The sequence below is a fragment of the Colletotrichum higginsianum genome, chromosome 10, assembly GCF_001672515.1.
Source record: "Colletotrichum higginsianum IMI 349063 chromosome 10, whole genome shotgun sequence".
Classification (NCBI taxonomy): domain Eukaryota; kingdom Fungi; phylum Ascomycota; class Sordariomycetes; order Glomerellales; family Glomerellaceae; genus Colletotrichum; species Colletotrichum higginsianum.
In genome coordinates this window covers 1,366,779-1,388,150 of record NC_030962.1, presented here as the reverse complement: position 1 = coordinate 1,388,150, position 21,372 = coordinate 1,366,779, and the positions used below count along the sequence as shown (strand labels likewise).

Sequence of the window (21,372 nt, the reverse complement as noted above, 5' to 3'; positions counted from 1 at the left end):
TCATTTCGGACTTGCAAACGAAGGAGAACGGAACCCAGGAGTCAAAGTCACGTTCCGAACCTCTTGATGAAGCTCCCTGCCCCATATCACAATGATCTATTCATTCGTCACTCAACAGCCATACTCTTTAAGCTTCCAGGCCTTATTACGTTCTTCCTAGCTTTCGCTTTCGTTTGACTATCGAGTCGTTCAAAGTGTACCTCCAAGCCATATTCGCTGCTACGGCCGGCTTGATACAAGCCTCTGCTGCCAAAGCCGTGATCGCCGTTGTCTGCGGAGACATGAACCCAAAAGGAAAGACTGGCTTATTTTGTAGCACTGACACCTACTTAGATCTCATTTTTGACCCTGCTAATGGGTAGAAGGGAAATCTTAGCAAGGGCAGCTTCAATGACAGGATAAACTCTGCCGTGTGCAAGTAGACAAAACTTCTGCAACTGTTTCTTCTAATCTCCTTATCAGGGACAACTTGATAAGAGAGAGACATAACGCGTCATGTATTCTTGCTTGGGAGGCAATGACTATCTGGTCGTCATGTAGTCTGTATCTAGTGAGGTTTCCTAAGATTGGAAGACGGTGGGTTATGAAGAATGGTCAGGATATTCCTCTTATCCCCCTGGTTTGCTGAGTTGGCCGAGGATCATGCGGCATGTTGTTTGGCGTCTTTCGTTGCCAACACCTGCAAAACGGGAGAAAGAAATTGCCGTATCGTCAGTCTCCTATGAGCTGGAAGACAATGAAACGCTTCGATATGTTTTGAACACCCTTGTTTCCATGTCATACTCCAAAGCGATGAATCTTTTTATTTGGACAAAGTAGCAGTCGGCGGACAGGCAATGCGATGGCTTCCGCTCACCTATACCCCTGCGACGAGAAGTTCCGCTTACGTCAGCATCTCACCGTGTTTTTTCTCTCATCCTCGCGTTAATCGACACTCCCAGCGTGTCTTGAGCCCGTCCTGTATCGCATCGTGACTGCCAACCGTTCCGCACCCATTCACCATCCACAAACACAATCGAGCGATTCCGCTCACGCGTACAGATATAGACTATGTCGACCTCACCCAGAAATTGGCGCGACAGCGCATACCTCGTCATTTCAAGCATCCAGCTCTCAGCAATACTTCGTGAGTTCTGCAGTTTCTGAGCAACCACTGGGACCCAAGCACAAACACATCACTGCCGCGTCAACCCACACTTGAAGCAGTACCATTCATGTTTTCAAATCAGCGGCAGGTCATCTTACTTCATTGATGCCGTTCTCGCCTGGCGAGAGCCCGACACCCTTGCCGCTTCATCCTCATCTCACCATCCCTGTACGGGTATGAAACTGACCAAGAGTCCCCCCAACAGTGGTCGACCTGGTACCTTTCTACCCGTCCAGCCTCTACGCTGACCCGTCGGCGCCACTGCACTTCCTGCAGGTGATTCGCGACTTCTACATCTCGACCTACAACGACCCCTACTTCGTCACGCCCCACGACGGGCTCCCCTCGTGGTTCAAGCTCTTCACCTACCTTGAGATCGTCTACCAGCTGCCCATGGCCGTCTGGATGGTCTACCGGTTCTCCGGCCGCACCGGCACGACGCCCGGCTTCGAGCTCGCCGTCCTCGTCTTCGCCGTCGAGTGCGCCCTGACGACGCTGACCTGCATCTACGACACGCTCCACTGGGACCCGGCCGTGTACAGCCAGGCGCAGAAGAACGTCTTCATTTTCAACCTGTACGGCCCGTGGGTCGTGATGCGTAAGTCCGCCTTTCCAGACCGGAAGCTTCGTAGTTTAGGCACTGACCGACGTTCAATAGCGGCACTCATGGGGTTAGACATGTGGATGCGCATCCTCGGCAGACTCCAAGCCGGAGGCAAGACGAAGTCCCAATAGAGGGGCGGGCGGACATGCAATTCAAGGAGTTTGTTTGGTTCCGAGATTTTGTGGTTCCATTTCCGTGAGTATACCGTACAATCCCGTTCGGTCATATAGCATCCCCGAACCCGGGTCCCAAACTCCTTTTCCAGTCCATCTCGTACTGCGTACAGGTCCAGGCCAAGGGCCCAGTCGGATTCTTCTTCCAAAAAGTAAACTCCAAGTGTCCATCAGAAAGGGTCGTTGAGAAGGCGGGGCGTCAAATATACATGAGTCGGAGCAATCATACAGGTTCCCTCGTAAACCAATTATAAAAAGAGACAAAAGAAAGCATCCCTAGTCCATCCGCTTGGCGGCTTTGGAGTATCCCCAACCATTGCCGACTCCGTTGAGGCCGTAGCCCAAGGGCGTCGCGCCGCCCATGCCCCTGCCCCTCAACCGCTTGGGCAGCACGACGCCGAAGAAGTAGGTCGCCGCGACAAGAACGCCCGCGATGAAGGACGTGATGATATAGAAGACGGTGCTGGCGTACACGTGGCCGCCCATGCCCTGCCACTCAACGTGACCCTCCGACTTGGGCAGGTTCGGGGTCGGGAACCACCTGACGGAGAAGTGCAGGGGCAACGGGTCACCGATGACGAGCCTCTTGGTGTAGATGCCGTCCATATGGCTCAGCGGACTTGTGCTGTAGGCGGTGCCGGAGTCGAGGACGCCCGAGTCGTGGGGCCGCAGGTGGTGCTTCGGCATGCTGTGCAGAAGCACGTTCATGTGGGTGCTCACATGCAAATGGCTCAGCTGGAGGGTGCCGGCGAGGGCGAAGACGAGGGGGATGTACTCCTGCTCGTATGGCTTCTCGCCAATGACCTCGACGGCCGGAGCGGGGCGGGCGGGCAGGCGGCAGGCGAGGGGCGCGTCGTTGTGGATGAAGAACTCGAGGAGGTGGAAGAAGGGGTCCGAGACCATGGGGATGGTGCAGTTTAGCTCGCCCTCGTGGCCGTAGCGGAACTCGAGGGGCTTGTTGGTCTCTTCGCAGACGGGGAAGGGGATCCATTCGATTTCGTGGTTCGAGTTCTCGATGTGCTCGCCTGTTTCGCTGCAGGGAGGGGAGGTAGGTGTTAGCAGAGGTACGACACGAGGGTTCGGGCAGAGTAGAAGCCGCCCTGTCATCCAACAGTTTCCGGGTGCGACTCACGAGCTGCGATTCATACACTCGACGTGGATGGGTGCGCCGTAGTGGTACGAAGGGAGGCCATCTTCGGGGTTCGCGGCGACGAGCTGAACCAAGCAGAGAGCGAAGCCCAGCAGGAAATGCGCAAAAGACGCCATGATGTGGTTGGCGTGTGGTTTGACGTCGTCTTGCAAACAGCACCGAGATGAGGGAAAGGCAGAGAAAGGGTCCCTAGCAGGTCGACCGGGGGTGCATTGCCTTGACTCGGGAAAGGGACGGACGGGTGACGGAAAGCGATCCGGGGTAGGGACAGCTTTCCCCGGAGTTGAACTGGAGATAAAATGGGTGGTTTAATCAAAAAAGTGACAGCTGTCGCCGAACCTCTGCGCTCCGTGCGGCGGCCCGATAAGGGATCATGAGAAAAGGTGGGTCTATACCACCCGCATCACGTGTCTTTTTGGCAGCTCAGACGCATCAAGCCTTTAAATGCTTATTTCGACTTGCGATAACCCATCTCTGTGTTTTTGGGCCTTCTGTCAACTTCCAACGCATGTTGTGACACACCACAAACGTGGGGATGGGATTGTGACCTTTATGAAAAAATTCTTGATTGAGCATTAGAATATAGCTGCTGTATGCGACCCCGTCAGCCACAGGAGGCTAGCTGTGCGTACCTTCGACGCTGTGCTGCCTGTGATAGGTATGTTGAGGGGCTTCAAGCGGCCAACTTCTCAAGGTCATGGGTACCTAATCACAATTGAACATATGCTGACAGCCTCCAAGCACCCTTTGAGGTTAGAATCCTCCATTTGAGAGGTGGAAGATCACTCTAGGGTCGGGCTACGACAGTCGCTCTGGTGTGTTGGACGTCATATGGACTCAACGGGTTACAAAATGGGGTGTTCGTAGTGAGAACAAAGTAAATTAACTAGCTGAAGAGCTTTGTGGTGCTTGAGGTCAGTTCGTAACCAGAGCAGCAACCGAAGCACTATGTTCCAACACAAACCCACTGCCCGGTGACCCAATGTAAAAGGCATCGAACAGTGAAAGAAGAGAACTCCGACTACTACCCGCCACCCATATTATCCACCGATTACAATGCATAGTCAAAGACGCGTCTTCCACACAAGTCGTCTGTGACGCAACTACTCCTAAGGCAATGAGACAGGAAACAATTACGAGCAACGTCGCGAACCCGTAGGAGTTGTACCCAGATGTACTCAGAGGGTGCACAAGAAGGAGGAGACGTCATCGTTCATGGTGGAGAAGTTGGGGTGGGTTCGAATGTTGGAGACCGCCCCAGAGGTGTCAATTTGGCCGCCGCCGTTGCGGCATCCGGTATCGCTTTCATAATGTCAGCCAATGCAGTTCCTTAAGAGAGTGTGGGGAAAAGACTTGTCTACTTACTTGTAGAAAACGCACTTGTGGCCGTTGGCGTTCAGCGAGCTGACCTTGTCATTGAGTCTCCCAGCAGGCTCTGTTGCTTGTTAGTCGAGGAGAAATAACAAGACAAGTGGTTTTCTTACCGCAGATGCCATAGTGGAAGTGGACAGTGTCACAATCGTTGTAGTCCTTGTTGCTGCAGAGCGTAACGCTAGGGTTGATCTGCCTAGACTCCAAGGGAGCCGCGAGGACCGATGAGACGGCAACGAGAGTGACGAGGAAGGTCTTGGAGAACATTTTGAAGTATTTGAGTTGGTCAAAGGAGACTTTGAAAGATTGGATTATGGTTGGTTGAAAGAGTGGAATGGTATTGTAGAGTGCTGGTGATGAGAGTGAGACCGTTCTTGTCCGTGGCCGCTCGTCAGCTTTTATAGACTTGAAACCACATTGAAGATGTCCCAGCACTTGCGTTTGTCACGAGGTTTGGGTTCGTATTCGGCATGTCTGGGCAATGGTTGAGAATGCTCCCAAAATCATGAGCAACCTGTGAATTAACTTTTGCCATGGCCCTTCAAACTACAGGGAATAAAAACTTTACATTTGGCAGGCTGTCGTGGATAGTAAATTGTCTGTCAGTCAAACAAGGGAACCAGCTTCCTGACTTTTCCCTCGTTTGTCAACTCATTTGTGATGCTGGCGCAAAAGTGGACCCATAATCACATTGCAGCAATTGTGGCTTACATAGGGTATCCGTACCCATTACGACACCATCCCCCAGATGGCTGATCCATCAGGAATCTAACAGTTCTTCAAAGTTTCTAATCGGGTACATCTCGCCGAGGTCTGGGTGGCTTCAACCCTGGCTGGAACCCTGGGGTCTGGACTCACTGTCTGACTCAAACTCACATTTGTTACCTGCACCTTAATTTTTTCTAAAGCACAGCATACAGTTTGGTAAAGATGGGCTTATAAATACGATGATAGCGCAAAAGTGAGTCCACAGTTGCTGTGTGGCAGTTGTGGCTTGTATGAGGTATCCGTATCTATCACGACAGTCTTAATGGCAACTGAAAGCCCTGTTCCCTGTCCTCCCAAAATCTTCTCATGTGACAATCCAAAAAAAATCTCTTCACCGTGTGAGAATTCTGGTGGTTTATTAAATGCCCAGTGTTAGTAATTGTCCCTCTTTCTCCTTACTCTGTGGTGTCTGTGCTACAACTTGGTCTTGGAACAGTGACCCAAGCCTCCACACGTGTTGACTAATCAACGCAACAACCTAGCTTCACTATGACCTTGCCAAGTCCTCAGTTCAGTACCTTGCAGGTTGAGAATGTTGAGGTTACTGATCATGTAAAGGACTGAGTAGGATTCAAGAACATTTCCTTGGAAATGGAGTGTACAATGGCTGAAGTATCCCCACTGTGTAACAGAACGCAACGGAATGCTTTCTGGTAATGGCCTTTCAGCTGAGAGAGAGACAAAAACTTTGTTCTATTTTTCAGCAGTTCTAAGATGTCGAAGCAGATGATTCAGGAATAGTGCCACCGTCTCGGCCCCAACATTCATTACCAGATATTGACTCTCGTAGCTTGGCACTCCATCATCTGTTCCTCGGCACCACAAATCAGTTACATTGCTGTTAACCCGAAAGCGAAACATCATGAGACCAAGGGGGCGCACGCGTTGTGCCGCAGGACACTCAAGGCAGCGCCGGAGTCAACTCCTCCGCATCTAGGGTGTCGATTTGTGTGACCGCAGCTAACCAGGGGAAAGAAAGTATGCAAAGGCAAGGCGGCCGCCCCGTCCGTTGCGCGATTGTTAGAGTAAAGGAAATTGACCAAGCGTCGCTAAGCTCAACACAGAAGCTCTTACAGGCGTAGATACGAGAAGTGGGCCAAGTACATGTTTGTTTCTGTGTTTGAATGCGGATGTCGCGGAGTTACAAGAGCTCTCAAATGTCCGACAACACAAAGACATTTTGATCCGAGACCGCTGGTTCTGCAGAGACTGTTTAGGTTCAATATCCTAGGTGATGTGTTTTGATTGGGAGACCGGACCCTTGGAGGTCTACTTAAAGCCGGCCGGCCGGTGGGGCGTCTCCGGGCCTCATTGTCATCGACAGCACTATTTGCACGCAGAAAAGTGTAAGTAGCCTTGACCCCAGAAACCTTCCTACAAATCACTGACTCTTGCACGCTTGGCACCTTATTATCCATTCCTTGGCGCCCTCGACTCCGATTCCCGCCTCGTGTTCTTGTGTCTGAACGGAACTTGAGTTCTCGTCAATGAGCCGATGTTGTGATAGTTATCGATTTTTTGCAAATAGTTATAAAGGCTGAGGGAAATGCCGCCGTCAAGATGTTTGTGATATCGCACTCCAACCTGCTCAGTCTTCTCAGTCTCAACCTCAACCTCACTTTCATTTACCCAAAAAGCCCACCAGACCTTCGTTCGTCACCAAACCCAACAAAAACAACCAAAATGGCTCCCTCTTTCATCAAGCTTCTCCTTGCCGCCACCAGCGCCACCGTTGCCTTGGCCCTGACTCCTGTTGAGGAGCTGGCCAAGAACGTCCACGTCCCCGTCGGCCTGATTGTCGACGTGATCAACGCCCCGGACTACTCCAAGATCGACATTGGCGAGTGGGCCGGGCTCCTGGAGCAGCCCGTCGAGGCCGTCAAGGCCTGGCCCGACGACGTCAAGGCCTACGTCCTCGCTGAGCTTTCGACCGAGGTTTCCGTCGCCATCGCCCCCCGGGACGAGCGCCGCGAGCTCGTCGCCCGCGCCGCCACCATCCGCGCCGTCGAGCGCCAGCTCCTCTCCGTTCACAACGCCCGTATCCAGTCCGGCCGCAACGGCTGCTTCCAGAACGTGCCCTGCGGCACCTGCGTCGTCGCCGCCGGGTTTGCCGGCACTTCCGGCATCGCCGGCTGCATCGGTGCCGCCTTCGCCGCTATTGGTGGCACCGTCGGCACCGCCACTCCCATCGTCGTTTCTGCCGCGATCGAGTGCGGCGCAAAGGTTGCTGGAGTCACCACTGCGGCTATCGGTGCTTGCCACTCTGCCCTGTAGATTATTGGTCAAGCGTTGTTGCAATGACTTGCATGATGTTTGCGAGTGGTTCGCCTATGATCTGTGCCCACGGGTTTTGGTTACCCTTGCATCCTGGCAATGTTTGCAAAGAGGTTGTTTTCAAAGATTGCATGGCTAGCACTTTTTATGGTAGCTGGGCTCTTCTCGACGAACGATCTAGTAATTGGGTTTGGAGGTCAAGGTTGGGGTTAGCTGCGACAAGCCAAAGACACATTAATGTTGTTGAGGTCTGACTGATCTTGAACTGGTGCGTGGTTCGGGGACGGGAAAAGGCTTTACTGTTATGGTATTAATGTTTAGTAGCTACAATTAGTTAATGCATCCTTATCTCTATTCTGTTATGGTTGCTGACAAGCTCTTGTGTGTTAAAACGTTGGGGGATGAGTGGCGGGAGCAACCTTAAAGAAAATAAGCGCAACAGGGAGGCCCTGTTTGGCAGAGTGTCATTAACCCTGCCTCGGAGCATTTCTTATACGCGACCGGGATTATTCAATCCCTCACCATAGGACTTCCAATAACCTCCCTCGAATACGGCATGCACCACCTTGCATTTCTCATTTTCAATGTTAAATCTACAGAACCAAACAATTTTGTGAAGGACACTTTCGAAAAAAGAGTCAATCTAAGTCGGCACAATTGATTGCTCTCATTGCGTGGGGAGAAGCGTGAGACTTGAGAGGTGACGATGGATCTTGCTCGTCAAACCCAATAAACTTCGTGGGCGCCGTACAAGTACTCCTTCAAACAGACAAATTTTCCTCTCGAAGCTTGTGTTGGCATTTCGCAAAGACAGACAAGGGTGGAGAATTTGTACATAACTTCACGCATTGTGGCGGGATAATCTCCCTCAACATCATATCACAGCAGTCACACAGTCTCTCGAAGACGGCTCGCTGTCAACATCCCGCACCTAGGCGCTGGGAAATGTCTTCGTGAAGAAGAAAAAATCACCAAACTGGCCATCCAAAGCCTAAGCCTACATCGCCTGGTCCTAGCCGCGCCCGGTCAAAACCCCCATCCCCCATCAAATACAAGGTGTCGTTTTTTTTTGCCCTCTTTATACACTCCCCGAGGCTAATTCAAACAAGACCAGAGTCTTCCAAATCAGTCTTCTCTAGTTACATCTCTCGTGTCTTTTTTGTGAGAAACCCTAACCACCCGGATCATCCCCTGCAATACAATCAAACTTCAGACATTACAAGAAGCGCAAGCTTCCAGATGGGCCCCTCTCGACGAGGCCGTCCACGTCTCTCCGAACCGTCCGTAGACGTCTTCGCACCTCCACCAAGTCCATGCCACCGGGGTTCGAACCGTGTCCAGCAGGAGGTAGCGAGTTGTCGCATCGGCTAAGCAGATCCTTAACCCAGACACCGATGGCGCCATCCCCCTTCATCGAGGTACCACCCCGGCGCTTCACCTCGCGCTGCCAGACATCAACGGTAAACACAATGAGCTCGATGACGCGGTTGCGGTTGTTGCCGCTGAAGCCGTAATCTTGCGTGTCAAACACACTCTCGAGGACGCGAGTGACCATGTCGTGAGAGACGCCTAGACTGAGGAAGAGCTGCACGGGCCAGGTAGGGTCGGCGCCGATCTCGGCATCCTGGTGGTACTCGACGGCGTACCGGCAGATTTCGGGCAGGAGGACCGGCACGGGGAAGATGAAGCTGTCCAACGAGGTACGGTGGGCAATATTCTGCACCTTGACCGACACAGACTCGTATGGCGAGGGGAGAACAGGGATACCAGGTCCCGCCTCCTCCATCCGATCGACCGCCTCCTGGTGGATCTGCTCAACAAGGCTAACCCAGGTTTGGGCAATTGTGTTCGGGTTGCGGTAGTCGGCACTGTGGTAGATGAGGAGACACAAATCATAGTAGTTCGCTTGGTCGGCATATTGGTTGAACAACTAGGAAGTGATCAGTTCCAGCCTGCAATGATGACAGGTAAAAATAAAATAAATAAAAAGGGCAACTCACGTCTGATAATGATATCACCTGACCGTCGAGGGCCTCCTCGATCTCGGCTTGTCTCTCGGGAGCGATACGGCTGTCGGCCTTGAGCCTCTCCAACAGGTCGTCCTGGATGTTGGCGATGTCGAGAAGTTCGCTGACCTCGTGGGCAAGGACTTGCTGTTGCTGTCTGCCGACGCCAGCGGTGGCAACATTGGCGTTGGCCTTCGCCTTACTAAGGAGAGTGATTCTGTCCTTGATGCCGATGGCGAAGTCGGATTGGGCAAGGTCGTTTTGGACCTGAGCGGCCTCGAAGTATCGCTCACGTTGTGTGTAGAATCTGCAAAGAAGATCCGCGTGTTCGACTGTTGTTCTGGCCAGACTTTGGAGGTATGTGATGACGTGTGGTGATTCGATAGCGAGGATCCTGTCGGTCCATCCCTGCTCGATGTACCATTCGTAGAGGTCGAAGTGGAAGACCTCGTCATCTGAGTCGTTCACCACACTGTAGGCTTCAAGGCGCTTGGTGCCGATCAGCGTCAGGCGGCCGTCGATAGTCTCGGGCTCTCTGCTTGATGCGGCGTCCAAGTGCTGCAGAGCTTCGTGGATGAGTTCGTAGCATTTCCGGCGCTCAGAGAAAGCGCTCGCCCGAGGATCATTAGCTGGCTTGCCATCGTGAACCCATGAAAGGGCGGTGTTCCCTCTGTCCTTTTCGCGGGCCACGGTCAAGCAGAGCTGAATGGCACCTGCATAGTACTTGAGCTCGATGTACTGGGACACAGCGTTATGAAGGTTGGCAAAGGAGAGGGCGCCGGCAACTCGCTCGAAAAGTCTTAAGCTCTCATGCAAAAGGGTGCGGGAAGGGTTGCTATTGAGCGGCTGCTCAGAAGCCCTCTTCAACTGCTCCTGGGCCTTGAAAATGACAACGTCATCGGGGCTGCAGAAGCTGCCGCAGCGTCTGCGCAGTGCGTCTGCCACGGTCTCAACGTTGGAGCCGCTCTCGATGTTGCGGTTGACAATGGACTTGACAAGGAGCTTTGCCAAGTCCCTTCCGGGAGCTTGGGAGAAAAGGCTTTCGTATGTGAGATTCCTCAGCCCCTGTTGGGCCGTTGCGTCGAGTCTTGTAAAGATGTCGCTCACTCGCTCGTCGAAAAGCATGAGGACGAAAGAGATACCTTCCGAGATGCTCTCCATCAACTTCTGCAGCGCATGAAGCGCCTGGTGCTCGGCCTGAAGAGCAACCTCTTCTTGCTTACTGGCAACTCTTTGCAGGTCAGAGGGGCCAGAGAGACCCTGGATGAAGCTCTTGTTGGCGTCAAGGAACCTGCGAAGCCGCTCCAGCTGCTCCTGAACGGAGTGAAGCCTAGCAACAGGGACCATGGACTGGATCGCGATGCCACCAGCCGGGTTTGGAGCAGCAGAAACGACATGATTCTTCCACAGCGTACGAATGAGGCGAGTGAGGTACACACAGAGAGCGTCGTGTCTTGGAGACAAACGGACAGATGTTGTGTTAAGAGGCGTACCGTCGGCCTCGGTAATGGTTGGCTGCCCGCCGAAATCGACAAACACGGTCCGCGCGCGGTCTTCTGTCGCTTGGTCGATCGCACGCGTCGCGCCAGGTCTGGCATCCCCGCCGTGTCCGCAAGCAACTGCCAAGGCGCACGAGATGGTCTCGACGCGGCCGTAGCGCGAGATAAACTTCCTGGTCTCCATCTCCAAACCTTCATCGCCGACCGCACCTCGGATGGCAGCAGCAAAGGTGTCCACCAGTCGGCGGCGACGGATGATGTGAACACCAGTGTTGGTGAGAACGGCAAACTCGGTGCTGGGTTCATCAAACTGGACCGCGAGCTCGTTTCCGAAGCCGACGGGCTGCTTGGCGGCAGCAAATGGCTTCGTCACCAAACCAACATCTTCGGCTCTACTTCCGATATCGATCCAGTTTCCGTGCTCGTAGTACTTGAGCGCCGACGAGGACGAGTTTGCCTTGATGCGACCAGTCTCGGGGGCGGAAACGAAGAGGAGATCGATGTTGGGATCGTTTTCCTTTACAACGAAGTCGAGGAAGTAACCTGGCGCAAATCTAGCTCCCAGCCTGCTCAACTCCAACGCCCTTGAGCCTAAATCAATAACGGCGTCACCGGCGCTGTTGGTACCGGATCTTCCGGGCTTGTCGGAAGGAGGAAACTTGATGAACTGGACCTGCATACTTTGAGGGGGCGTGTTGGAAGAGACGCCACCGATCATGTACGAGGCGGAGCTTGTGGCACTGAGGAAGAGTCGGCAGCCGGTGTTGGTGAGGGCCATGAGATGGAGCTTCGATGCCTCCCGGGAGGGAATGGCGCTGATGGAAACAAATGTCGTCCGGTCGTTGAGCAAAGGAGACTGGGTAATCATGTGGGTGATGTCGCGGAGGCAGGCATTTCTCTCCTTCTCGATAACCTTGGTGAGCTTGTTAGGCCCATCCATGTGGTACGTGCGAATCGTAGATCGAGTCGACAGAGTGTAGACGAGCTTCCGCGAGTCGTCGATGACGATGCTCTGGAGGCCTTCCGGAGACTTGGGTGCCCAAAAGCCGCTTTGAAGGGTGACAACCGAGGACCATCCGGGGTTGGTATGATTGATCTTCCCGCACCGGTTGGAGAACCACTTCTCCTCCTGCTGATAATAGAGCTCGTGAATATCGGTGTCATTGCTACCTCCAAAGAAAATACGGCCATCGGCAGTACCAGCAATGACTCTGACGTCGGTTCCTCGGAGGGGAAGATTGAGCTTGGTGCTGTACAGAGAGACTGTCTTCGTTCCCGACGGCGTGGGCTCGGCGGAGAGGCCAAGCAAGATCATCTCGGAAGATGTTGCAACGACCAGAATATGCGTGATGGTGTTGACGAATATGCCGGGCTTGGGAGCAACGAGAGCAACGGCGTGAATCGTATGCGGTTGGTCTTCAAACCCGATAAGCTCGGGGTCGGGGTGGGTGTAGTCCCAAAGGAAGAGCGAATTGTCGATGACCACCCAGGCATGGTTGATCTCGGCGAACAAGCCCATCAGGGTCTGAAGCTGGCCAGTGTTGTAGTGGCTGAAGACCTGGTTCGGGATCGGGTACATCTGGGTCTTGTGAAAAGGCGCCCAGGGCGAGTCAAGCGTGCTGAAATCATATTCGGACGACGCTCCCGCTGTCGTGGTTTGTCAGTCACGGCGCGTAGGGACCAGGCGGTGTAAACATCTTGCAAGATTAGACTTACGCCTGCAGTAGGAGTCCAGTTCAGGATAGTTCTCGTCGGACTGGAGGAATTGATTGACCGCCTGAGCAGCTCTCGTGACGGGCGGGAGATTCTGTTGGGTGGGTTGCGACGAAGAAGTCGATACCAGACCAGCACCAGCTGTTGTGCTCGACGAAACTGCGGCGGGAGCCAAGTTGGATGATCCGACCAAGGCGCCGCTGCCTCCGGATGTTGAGCTTCCCTGAGCTGTATCGCTTTCGGCAAACAGGCGTCGTCGGGCGGGTTCATTGTCGCTAGCGAAGCGCGAAGCTGCGGGCGTGTTGAAGAAGGCACCCGGTACCGGCCGTACCGGGGTCATCTGAGGGTATGACATTGCTGTCGAGCAGGTGAGGCGATCGAGTGACTGGCTGGCTGGAAAACGCGTCGCAAACTGGCGGCCAGTGATGGCGGATGAAGGTCGCGCTACCGAATCATGAACGGGTGGTGGCAGGGCTGTTTCCTGTCAATTGAACGTGGTATTTTCCTTTCTTTTCGTTTGATGATCGCCAAGGGCGCGTTTGCAATGCTCTAGAAGCTTTTGCGCAGCTCGAGCTGGACAAAGAAAGAACAGAGAAGAAGGATGGAGGGTATTAGGAGCTACGGTGGCTCTTGGTGTCAGAGGAGAAGTTCAAGAGGGCAGCAAAAGTGTAGTAGCAGCGGCAGTAACAGCAAGCAGCAAGCAGTAAACAATTTCTGGAGGGAAGCTCTCAAAGAGGCTGGGGCGCCGGGCACTTGGATTTTTCGCGCCTGGGCCTGCGCTAATCCCGATTGGGACACAAGGCTGAACCTGTCGTTTTCTCCCATTGTTTCTGCAGCTTGAGCTGTGGGAAGCACCACGATTGATGGACATTGGCAGGCGACTTTCTCTTCGTCGTTCTGGCATTTAAACAAAGACTTTTATCTATCTATCACTCCTGATTTGAACCCCTACGTACCTAGCCCACATGATGCATGGGCCAGTTTCCTCATATGCGTAAAGCAGATCATTGAGGACTACTTTTATGACTATTGCAGGCTGCCATCAAGAGCCACCCCTCTCCTCTCCTTACTGCTCCTCATCTTGCGCCGAAATGGCTTTTATAGTACTGTTTCATCTCGTCCCTGATTCTGTACCGCCATCATGGGTGGATCTCTACTGCTTTTTGGCTTCGCGAGCAGCCTTCTTGAGCGCACGCTTGCGGATGTCAACGTGCATTTTCAGGTTGTACCAGATGGCTAAGCTGTGGGCGGCGCCAATGGTACTCTCAACGACCCACAACATCAGTGCGTGCGTCCACCAGGGCGTGTAGGTGTAGGCGAAGTTCTGGTAGCTGCCGGAGCCGATTTTGCTCAGCGTCGCGCGCACAAAGTCCTGGGGCTTAGGGATCATGGCGCTCGAGCGGCGGACCTTGCTCATGGCTGTCGTGATGAGGTAGCTGAGGACGAGCTCGACATCGACGCCCTGGGGCTTGAGTTCGGCGGCGAGGGAGCTGCTCCAGTGCTGGAGGAAGGCCTTGCTGCCCGAGTAGGTGGCCAGGTACGGCGTGGGCATCCAGCCGGCGAAGGAACCCATGGTGAGAATGAGACCGCGCTTGCGCTGCTGCATGATGGGCGCGACAACCTGCGTGGTCTTCAGCGTGCCAAGGCAGTTGATGGAGATAATGCTCTGGAGCTCGCTACGCGCTGTCTCGAGGAACGGTACGGGTATGCTGTGGCTCTGGCCCACGTTGTTGATGAGGATACCGACGTCGAGACCGTTGACGAGCTGGGCCAGCCTATCGTAGTCGGCGTCGTCGTCGCGCGAGAAGTCCATCGCCAACACCTTGACCTGGATCTTGCCCGAGAACTTAGCCTCGAGCTCGTGGGCGAGGGTCTCGAGCTTCGACTGGGTTCGGGAAACGAGGACGAGGTTGAAGCCCTTGCTGGCGAGCTGGTAGGCGAACTCCTTACCGAGGCCGTCGGATGCACCGGTGACAACGGCCCAGGTGCCAGGCTTGCCATACTTGCGAAGCTATTGCGGCGGACCCCGTTAGTCCAGTTCTCTAGTAGGTAGGAAGGGGATGCGGGGATGCTTACGCTAGTTCCACTGAGCAGAAAGACTCCAAGAAGGAATTTAACGTAGCTCAACGCCTTGGAGGTGAGGAAGAGAGCACCAATACCAGCCAGCAGAAGCTGAACAGGCTGGGGCACGTAGGCCAGGTTATCGGTCAATCCTGCCATCGTATACTATCGTCACAGCGTTTGGTCGATTATTCGAGTTAGAGTGATGAGAGAGAAAGGACGATGGTATTGACGCCAATGCTGCGTCTCGTCCGTGGGATTTTGAAGCACAGCCAGGCAAAATGTTGAGATGCGCAAAGGGTTGGAAAATGCATGCCCAGAATCAATCCAAGCCCCAGCCACACCTCGGCACCTTGCTCAATTGTTGAACTGAGTCCCTTGAGGATGCGAGGGGTATAGCTGTGACCAATAAGCGGGGACGATCGCTCCTTCAGCCACAGATGATAATTGTCAGCCACAATGAGCTGCTGTTCGTATTCGGATCCATCGTAGTCCACCCGTACATAGGCAATCAAAGGTTATGTAGGTAATCATCGACCTTGATTTGTACAACCGGCCTACTTCCTACAATGTTTGTGGTTGCGCCGAGATCTTCCTCCTGACATCTCTCGCCAATTGACTCGAATTGAGTTTCGCAGACCACCCCAAGTGTCAATTACAATGGTGTCCATCACAGACCTGTTACCCGAAGCAAAGGGCATTCTGCCCTACTATATGCTCCTTGTAAGCATCCCCAGCAGGACGAGCTTCGCATGGTTTCTGAGGTTGCGATACTGACGAGAAGACGGCCTCCAGCTCTCTCTGATCTCAATCGGCAACTCGGCCCAGAACCTCATGACGCTACACTACTCGCGCCGCCTTTATGACGGCAAATACGTCCGTAACCCCAAGCTGCCCGCCCGGTCCGACAAGTTCAACCCGGAGGACTCGGTGAACAAGTTCGTCCCCGCCCCCGCCGGCGCGACCGACATCGTCGACCAGGCGACGCCCCTTGCTGCCCGCTGCTTCGGCACCTGGACCTTCATCACAAGCATCGTTCGTCTCTACGCCGCCTACCACCTGCGCCACGCCCACATGTACGACCTGGCCATCTGGACCTACGTTGTTGCACTAGGCCACTTTGCCAGCGAGTTATTCGTTTTCAAGAGCATGTCCTTCGGCCTGCCGCAGTTCTTCCCCTTCGCCTTCGCCACTACGGCTCTGGTCTGGATGCCGTTGGTCCGCGACTTCTACATCGAGAGCGCATAAGTCATGGTCAAGGGAAGGCCAAAGGGTCGGTCAATATGGCAAGGCCGTGGCATTATGTGCTCTACGCGGGCTACAACATTGGTGTATCCGCTTATGACACTGTCGTAAACGAGTGCGAAGACCGGCGTCGATGCTATCTCACAGTTGTGTGTACATGATCATGAAAACGGATAAAACCCAGCAACAATAATAGAGAAGGTGATGATTAAATATCGCGACCGGGTCTTTTGTATTTTTTCTGTCATTTACTGGATTGTCTTGCGGTACAGTTCGCCTCCAGTACCCCGGAGGCGGGCAGCCGCCTGTTCGGGGGTAATGTCGCGCTGGGGCTCAGCCATCAGCTCGTAACCAACAAGGAACTTGCGCACGGTAGCAGAGCGGAGCAGAGGCGGATAGAAATGCATGTGGAGGTAGCTGTTTTCGGCCTCCTCTTCGGTGGCATCGAGGGGTGCTTGGTGAATACCAGAGCCTGTCAAAAACGTTAGCCGTCAGATGCCGTGACACGACAATTGGGCGTGCTTACTGTAGGGGAAGTGCGTCTCGAACAGATTGTCGTATCTCCTCGCGACTTCCTGAATGGCCTCGGCAAACTGCAATCGCTCCTCGGCGGACAGGTCCACGAGGGCGCGGACGTGCCTCTTGGGCAGAACCAAGACCTCAAACGGCCACACACCCCACCAGGGGACGACCACCAGGAAGTGCTCGTTCTCGAACACAGTGCGCTCCTTCTTTTCCAGCTCGACCTTGACGTAGTCGGCCAGCATGTGCCGTCCGGCATGCTGGTGGCGGTACTTGGCCATTTGCGCCAGCTCCGTGCCAGGCTCCTCGGGCATCGTTGACGTCGTCCAGACCTGGCAGTGCGGGTGCGGATTCGAGCAACCCATGGCGGCGCCCTTGTTCTCGAAAATCTGCATGTACCGTAGGCTGTGCTTGGGGGGCGGCACGCTGCTCTCAGGGGTCGCGGCGGGCAGGTCGAGCGCGGCGGCAACCTTGGAGAGCGGGTTCGAGGAGGAGAGGTGGGAGGCGTAGATGTGTGTCCACACGTCGATGACGGGGGCGATCTCTTGGGTCGTCATGTCGGCGAGGGTGACGTGGTGCTTCTCGGAGAAGGTGAGGACATAACATTTGCCCGTGGCCGCTTCGGCGCGCAGCAGCGACGATGCGAGGTCTGGTGAACTGTCAGATCTGCGCGGAGCAACCGGGGATAGCAACATGGACCTACCATCGCTCTCAATCTCGGGCTTGTACTCGGCCTGCTCCTCCTTTACGGCACTGTAGTCGTTGACGAAAACAAAAGTGTTCTTGTAGTCCGGGTTCGAATCACCGGCCGCTCTGGGGTTTCGAGGGCAGAGGTAGCACTTGGGGAAATCAGCAACGTAATCCTTGACTCTGGGTAACATGAGCGGCATGCCTTGGGGTCGTATTCAGGAAGCTTCGTGGTGGACGGTCCCTCTTGCTGACCTCTGTACATCTCAGCACATTGTCGCATCACGAAAACAGCGGCGCATTCTTACTGCCAGGGGCGCTTGGTCCGGTGGGGAGAGACCAGCAGCCAGGTGCCCTTCAACGGGTTGTACCGTCTGTGGGAGATGTCGTCGAGGATATTCTCAGGCATTGCGACAGGAAGGCGATGGGTGATGGGTGATGTACAGTGCGACGAGATGGGTGGTGTGTCGGTGATGGCGGGGTAGCGTTTGTGAAGAGAGGAGGACCGTCAAGCAGGTAACAATACTTGACAGCTTACGAACTGGAGAACATATCCATCAAGGGCGGGCGAGATATTATTTTAAACAGTCACGGTGTCGGTTCCTTTGACGAAGCTAACTAAGAATGGACGGGACTCCAGCCCTCGGCCGCGAGCTGCCGAGTGACAGGAGAACCGATGAAGCTGCCACAAAACAGCTCATCCAAGTAAAAGTCCAGATCCCTGCTTCGAGAGTTTCGCGCCAGTGCCTGTCGGGCTTGTTGGAGAGGTTGGAGAGAAGGATGGATGGAGGGACAGGTGAAGAATTGCCCCGCGAACCCCACCATCAAAAAGCGCGCCATTGTCGAGCGGGCGGCTTTATGCGCTGTAAGATGAGGAGCGGGCGGGAAACTGTCGGAAAAGCTTGAACCTCGGGGGAAGAACGTCATTGTGGAACGGCGGATCGGGTGAGAAGAGTCTGGTGCTCGGAGGAGCCAGAGGACTCATGCGTCAAAGGATAGATTCCTCAACATTCTCGAGGCAAAGGGCGACTTCAGTTCTGCAGCGCGCAATTTCGATCAGGACGTTGCACCACGAATCGATAGCAGATGCTTCCCGCGCAACCTGGTTGCTTGCCAGAGCGTTGGTGTGCGCATGTAAAGAAACAGAGGGACAGAAGCAGCGGGGATAGCGGAGCCGGTGGGAATGGATTCGTGGGCGTAGAGGCGGAGGCGGAGTAAAAGTTGATTGATTATGTAACGGACAGCTCCGCGACATCTGTGGCTCATGGTCTTGAAAGCCACAACAATGGCTGACATGCATGGTCCAAGCGTCGGCTAGACTCCGGGACAACCTTCACTCCAGGTTCTGTCCTCGATCCTCCTCAGGACGGCATTCGATTGGAGCCTGGCCGCGTCTTTGTGTATCCCGACGGCTGATCTTGGACAACACGCCTGCGCCTTACCATCCAAAAACCATCGACATCATCGACGAAGCTCATTTCCGCATCGACTAGTACCCATTTTCTACACCAAAACATCGATTGCTCGCCGATACCTCCCGTCCGCCGTACATGCCGTCTCTCGCATCGCGATAATTCGGCCGTCGTCGGATCAGCCTGACCAGGGGCCGGCCTCCACGTCCCCACCGCAGCAGCCCTGGACGAAATGGGAGTCATAAGAAAGAAGACCGTCACACGGGGTGGCGAGGGCGGTGTCAAATATCATTGCGACATCTGTTCTGTAGACATCACGTCAACAGTAAGTCGGTCTCATGCTGGGTTCGACACTCCCGTCCGGGTTGCGCCCCGTTGCCGACTCCTGGCGCAACACCGTCCGGGGTAATCGACCAATGCATGCATGCTTGCGCACTGCGCGCTAACGACCACCTTCTCTTGTATTTAGGTACGCATCAGATGTGCACACTCTTCTTGCAACGAATACGACCTATGCGTCCAATGCTTCTCTCAAGGGAAGTCTAGCTCGAACCATAAGCCCGAATCACATCCATACCGAGTCATCGAACAAAACTCGTTCCCCATCTTCGACCGCGACTGGGGTGCCGATGAAGAACTATTACTGCTTGAGGGCGCGGAGATATACGGCCTGGGATCATGGGCCGACATCGCCGACCACATTGGCGGCTTCCGCCACAAGGATGAAGTGCGGGACCACTATCTCAAAGTCTACGTCGACTCGCCACGATTCCCGCTGCCGAAACGATGTAGTCCTAACGACATGGACCTTGCGAACGAGATCTCTAGGGAAGATTTCCAGGCCAAGAAAAAGCGTAGGATAGAGGAGCGGAAAGAAGCCGCTAAGAACGCACCCACATTACAGCCCAAGACGAAGCCGACTGCCTCGGTACCGTCCTGCCACGAAATCCAGGGCTACATGCCTGGGCGCTTGGAGTTCGAGACCGAATACGCCAACGAGGCCGAAGAAGCAGTGCAGCTCATGCAGTTCGACCCAGGTGACGGCCTGAATCCCCGGACGGGCGAGCTGGAGCCGGAAATGGAGCTGAAGCTGACGGTCATGGACATTTACAACTGCCGTTTGACACAGCGTGTGGACAGGAAAAAGGTCGTCTTCGAACACAACCTGTTGGAGTACCGTGAAAATACAAAGGTGGAAAAGAAGAGGAGCAAGGAAGAGAGGGACCTCCTTAACAAGGCGAAGCCTTTTGCCCGGATGATGAACCACGACGACTTTGAGAGTCTATGCCAGGGCCTGATCGATGAGCTCAACCTGCGGCAGGCTATCCAGCAGCTTCAGGAATGGCGCAGTGTGCGCATAGGCGATCTGCGCAGTGGCGAGAAATACGAAACGGAAAAGGCGCAACGAGCGCAAAAAGCGATACCCATGGGATCTATGGATAGGGACCGATTGGCTTCGGCGCAGCGGTCTAAGGCAGCCGCTGTGCCGGATCCCCCGAGCGGCGCCGCCTTGCTTGTCGCACCTGAGCTACCTATTCGTTCGGCGCCTGCTCCTGACGGCACCAACGGCACCATTCCGCCAAAGGAAGCCAACGGAGACAGCAACCCCCAGGCCAACGGTGCTCTCAACGGGGCCTCTACTAATGGCACGGTCGTCGTTGCCAACGGCGCGGCTCCCTCTGGCCCTATTACACGGCAGAAGTACATGGCCGCGGCCCTGCCTGGTGTCACGCCTCTCCAGCTCACACAGGATGGCGCACCAGACTTGCATCTCCTCACGCCGGAGGAAGCCAAGCTCTGTGAAGTGGTGCGGTTGCAGCCGAAGCCGTACCTGATGATCAAAGAACAGATTCTCAAGGAGGCTCTCAAGACCAACGGCACCCTTAAGAAGAAGCAAGCTAAGGAAATCTGCAGACTCGACTCACAGAAAGGCGGGCGCATCTTTGACTTTTTCATCAACGCCGGATGGGTCGGCCGAGCTTAAACGCAGCGGCAACTGTAGCTCGCCGGCGAGTTGGCATGCTTTTGGGACTTCAGATCTGCGCCGAGAGGGCCTGTCTTGGGGCGTTACGTCAGAAGGGGCGATGTGCTGCTACCGGGTTTGTTTTGGAGTAGGGCGTTGAACATGTATTGGGGAGCTTGCTTAATTATCGTGTATGATGATACCAATCCATGAGCGTGGGGACTGATGCTCGGTGTTCTCTCATTCACGCTCTCTAGCACGTTTGTGTATGGGAATTCCGGAACCCAACTGTAAGGGAACCGTCGTATCTGCCAACATTACTTGCAACCAAGTATAGCGAATGACATGACCTCTCTGACACAAATTCGCGTGGGTCAAACGCCTGCCCAAGTACTTTCATCTTCCCGTCGCTGATTCTGGGTGTTGTGACAGAAGCTTATGCCTCCATCAGCAGAAGTTATCTGCGTCCCAAGGCTTGGTTGAAAATCGTACTGCCCATAGCGGACCGTACAGGGGCTATTGTATCTGCGGCTGCAGCTACTTCATCCATCAGCAAGCAGCAGAAACCCATCCCAGGTCGCACTGATCGTCCCGTGTTTGTTCATGCATGTCCGGAGCCACATGCTGTCACGGTTCGAGCCGGCTCTCCGCCCTTTTCACCCCGGTTCCTGCATGCAATATGCCGTCTCCGCCAGGAAGACCATGCTCGAGCGACCACGTTCATACACACCTATGTTGACGCTACGTCTACGCAGACTCTCATGAGAAAGTACTTGA

The 21,372-nt window shown here is 54.5% G+C and overlaps 9 protein-coding genes across 9 annotated transcripts; 4 read left to right on the top strand and 5 right to left on the bottom strand.

The window, feature by feature from the left end:
- Window positions 1-1,050: 1,050 nt before the first annotated feature.
- On the top strand, window positions 1,051-1,882 carry CH63R_13897 (Integral membrane protein; the record flags this gene model as incomplete). The annotated part of the gene is made up of 3 exons (XM_018308871.1): window positions 1,051-1,126; window positions 1,353-1,745; window positions 1,806-1,882. The coding sequence occupies 3 exons, from the start codon at window positions 1,051-1,053 to the stop codon at window positions 1,880-1,882; spliced, it is 546 nt and encodes a 181-aa protein (XP_018151189.1).
- Window positions 1,883-2,200: 318 nt separating this feature from the next.
- CH63R_13896 (uncharacterized protein) lies at window positions 2,201-3,190 on the bottom strand (the record flags this gene model as incomplete). The annotated part of the gene is made up of 2 exons (XM_018308870.1): window positions 2,201-2,957; window positions 3,057-3,190. The coding sequence occupies 2 exons, from the start codon at window positions 3,188-3,190 to the stop codon at window positions 2,201-2,203; spliced, it is 891 nt and encodes a 296-aa protein (XP_018151188.1).
- Window positions 3,191-4,252: 1,062 nt separating this feature from the next.
- Window positions 4,253-4,712, bottom strand: CH63R_13895 (Ecp1(P1); the record flags this gene model as incomplete). The annotated part of the gene is made up of 3 exons (XM_018308869.1): window positions 4,253-4,376; window positions 4,440-4,509; window positions 4,559-4,712. 3 exons carry the CDS (start codon window positions 4,710-4,712, stop codon window positions 4,253-4,255), a joined length of 348 nt encoding a protein of 115 aa, XP_018151187.1.
- A 2,184-nt stretch (window positions 4,713-6,896) lies between these two features.
- Window positions 6,897-7,487, top strand: CH63R_13894 (uncharacterized protein; the record flags this gene model as incomplete). The annotated part of the gene is made up of 1 exon (XM_018308868.1): window positions 6,897-7,487. One exon carries the CDS (start codon window positions 6,897-6,899, stop codon window positions 7,485-7,487), a length of 591 nt encoding a protein of 196 aa, XP_018151186.1.
- Window positions 7,488-8,703: 1,216 nt separating this feature from the next.
- CH63R_13893 (Non-repetitive/WGA-negative nucleoporin) lies at window positions 8,704-13,060 on the bottom strand (the record flags this gene model as incomplete). The annotated part of the gene is made up of 3 exons (XM_018308867.1): window positions 8,704-9,417; window positions 9,488-12,639; window positions 12,709-13,060. The coding sequence occupies 3 exons, from the start codon at window positions 13,058-13,060 to the stop codon at window positions 8,704-8,706; spliced, it is 4,218 nt and encodes a 1,405-aa protein (XP_018151185.1).
- A 798-nt stretch (window positions 13,061-13,858) lies between these two features.
- On the bottom strand, window positions 13,859-14,925 carry CH63R_13892 (Very-long-chain 3-oxoacyl-CoA reductase; the record flags this gene model as incomplete). Its single annotated transcript, XM_018308866.1, has 2 exons — window positions 13,859-14,716; window positions 14,782-14,925. The coding sequence occupies 2 exons, from the start codon at window positions 14,923-14,925 to the stop codon at window positions 13,859-13,861; spliced, it is 1,002 nt and encodes a 333-aa protein (XP_018151184.1).
- Window positions 14,926-15,426: 501 nt separating this feature from the next.
- On the top strand, window positions 15,427-16,014 carry CH63R_13891 (Erg28 like protein; the record flags this gene model as incomplete). The annotated part of the gene is made up of 2 exons (XM_018308865.1): window positions 15,427-15,489; window positions 15,562-16,014. The coding sequence occupies 2 exons, from the start codon at window positions 15,427-15,429 to the stop codon at window positions 16,012-16,014; spliced, it is 516 nt and encodes a 171-aa protein (XP_018151183.1).
- A 245-nt stretch (window positions 16,015-16,259) lies between these two features.
- CH63R_13890 (Galactose-1-phosphate uridylyltransferase) lies at window positions 16,260-17,629 on the bottom strand (the record flags this gene model as incomplete). Its single annotated transcript, XM_018308864.1, has 4 exons — window positions 16,260-16,483; window positions 16,538-17,182; window positions 17,237-17,403; window positions 17,529-17,629. The coding sequence occupies 4 exons, from the start codon at window positions 17,627-17,629 to the stop codon at window positions 16,260-16,262; spliced, it is 1,137 nt and encodes a 378-aa protein (XP_018151182.1).
- Window positions 17,630-18,864: 1,235 nt separating this feature from the next.
- CH63R_13889 (Saga complex subunit) lies at window positions 18,865-20,616 on the top strand (the record flags this gene model as incomplete). Its single annotated transcript, XM_018308863.1, has 2 exons — window positions 18,865-18,957; window positions 19,174-20,616. The coding sequence occupies 2 exons, from the start codon at window positions 18,865-18,867 to the stop codon at window positions 20,614-20,616; spliced, it is 1,536 nt and encodes a 511-aa protein (XP_018151181.1).
- Window positions 20,617-21,372: the final 756 nt, after the last annotated feature.